The sequence below is a fragment of the Plasmopara halstedii genome, assembly GCF_900000015.1.
Source record: "Plasmopara halstedii genome assembly, contig: Scaffold_2596, whole genome shotgun sequence".
NCBI classification, from domain to species: Eukaryota; Oomycota; class Peronosporomycetes; order Peronosporales; family Peronosporaceae; genus Plasmopara; species Plasmopara halstedii.
The window spans coordinates 1-1,358 of NW_020189503.1; the positions used below are offsets into that span (position 1 = coordinate 1).

The 1,358-nt window shown below is 39.3% G+C and overlaps 1 protein-coding gene across 1 annotated transcript; it reads left to right on the forward strand.

Annotated features, from left to right (window-relative positions):
• Window positions 1-10: 10 nt before the first annotated feature.
• Window positions 11-667, forward strand: PHALS_04339 (ribosomal rna processing protein 1; the record flags this gene model as incomplete). The annotated part of the gene is made up of 1 exon (XM_024718436.1): window positions 11-667. One exon carries the CDS (start codon window positions 11-13, stop codon window positions 665-667), a length of 657 nt encoding a protein of 218 aa, XP_024583835.1.
• Window positions 668-1,358: the final 691 nt, after the last annotated feature.

Below are 1,358 nucleotides of genomic sequence, written 5' to 3' on the forward strand. Positions count from 1 at the left end.
AACTGCTAACATGGCGTTAGAATTTGTGCATTCGTTTTTTCGTACTATGCATCGTGAGTGGCATGGACTTGATGGTCTTCGTCTTGATAAATTTTACTCATTAGTACGTAAATTTATCCACGAGACTATTGTATTACTGCGTATACAAGATTGGCAAGAAAAGTTGGTGCAAGAGTTTGTCATGATTTTATCTACAGAAGTTGTCAATCAATTGCCAAATGGATTACGTTTGCATTTAGCGGATGTATACTTGACGGAAGTGTATACAGCAGCAAAAGATGTGACAACGAAGGCATTTGTGATGCTACTAGAGCCACTTTTCTCTTTATTATCGTCTGAGTATGATAAAACAGTGTTTAAGCGTGTACGAGATGTCGTGTTTGAAGATATGATGCAGAAGTACCCATTTCAATTGTATAGTGATGATAAAAAGGAGATGAATTGCGAGAAAGAAGCAACGGATGATGAAGAGGAGACAATGGTGTTTGAATGTGTGGACTTAGCACAAGTACAACATCGTATCTTTGCTATTGCATCAGCAGATGATACAATTGAATGTAATCGTGCAGCACTTTACACGTTATACAAGAAATACTTTAGTATTTCACATGTTGATTCATTTCAATTTCGAATTGAAGAATCGATGAAGATACAGGAAAAGGAATAAAAGGTTGAAGAGAAAACAAGTGAGAGTGGAAAGGAGAACGAGACGAAGAGTGTCAAAAAGTCTAAGAAACGTAAAGTTAAGAAAAAGTTAAAGTTGAGGAGGAAGAGGAGAATCAAGTTCAGTCTAAGACATTGAAGGAAGAGAAGGTCGAAGATGTCCAAACGATTGCAAAAACGACGACGAAGAAGCTCACGACAAGTTTTAGGCGACGACGATGTGCATCTCGTAGCTTAAGCAGCACTGGATGACTATATAATTCCAGTACTTTACAAACGTTCGTGATCAAGTCTTCTGGTGGAAGCAATGCTAACGAACGTCCAACCGTTGCACTCACCTGCTCAGCACTCGTGCATGCAGTATCACCAGATGCACTTAAAGCCAGCACGTCTTCTTCTGCCGAACTACAGAGAGCCAATGCTACACAAAACATACCTTCAATTCCAAGAAGTAAACATACATCCCAACAACACAATAAGGTTTCAAATCGTAATTGTGAATGCGATGCAGTTAATGTTACGTCCGAAAAAAGAGTTGGAAACCATTTATATGCAAGTAAACAGACAGGTAAACCAGCACGTTCCACTGCTGCATGAAATTGTGGTAAATGTAGTCGTGCGACTTCTTGCAGTACATCACCAACCTCAACAAGTGATCGAAATAAATCAAAGTGGTCACGTCCAGTTCCGTCACA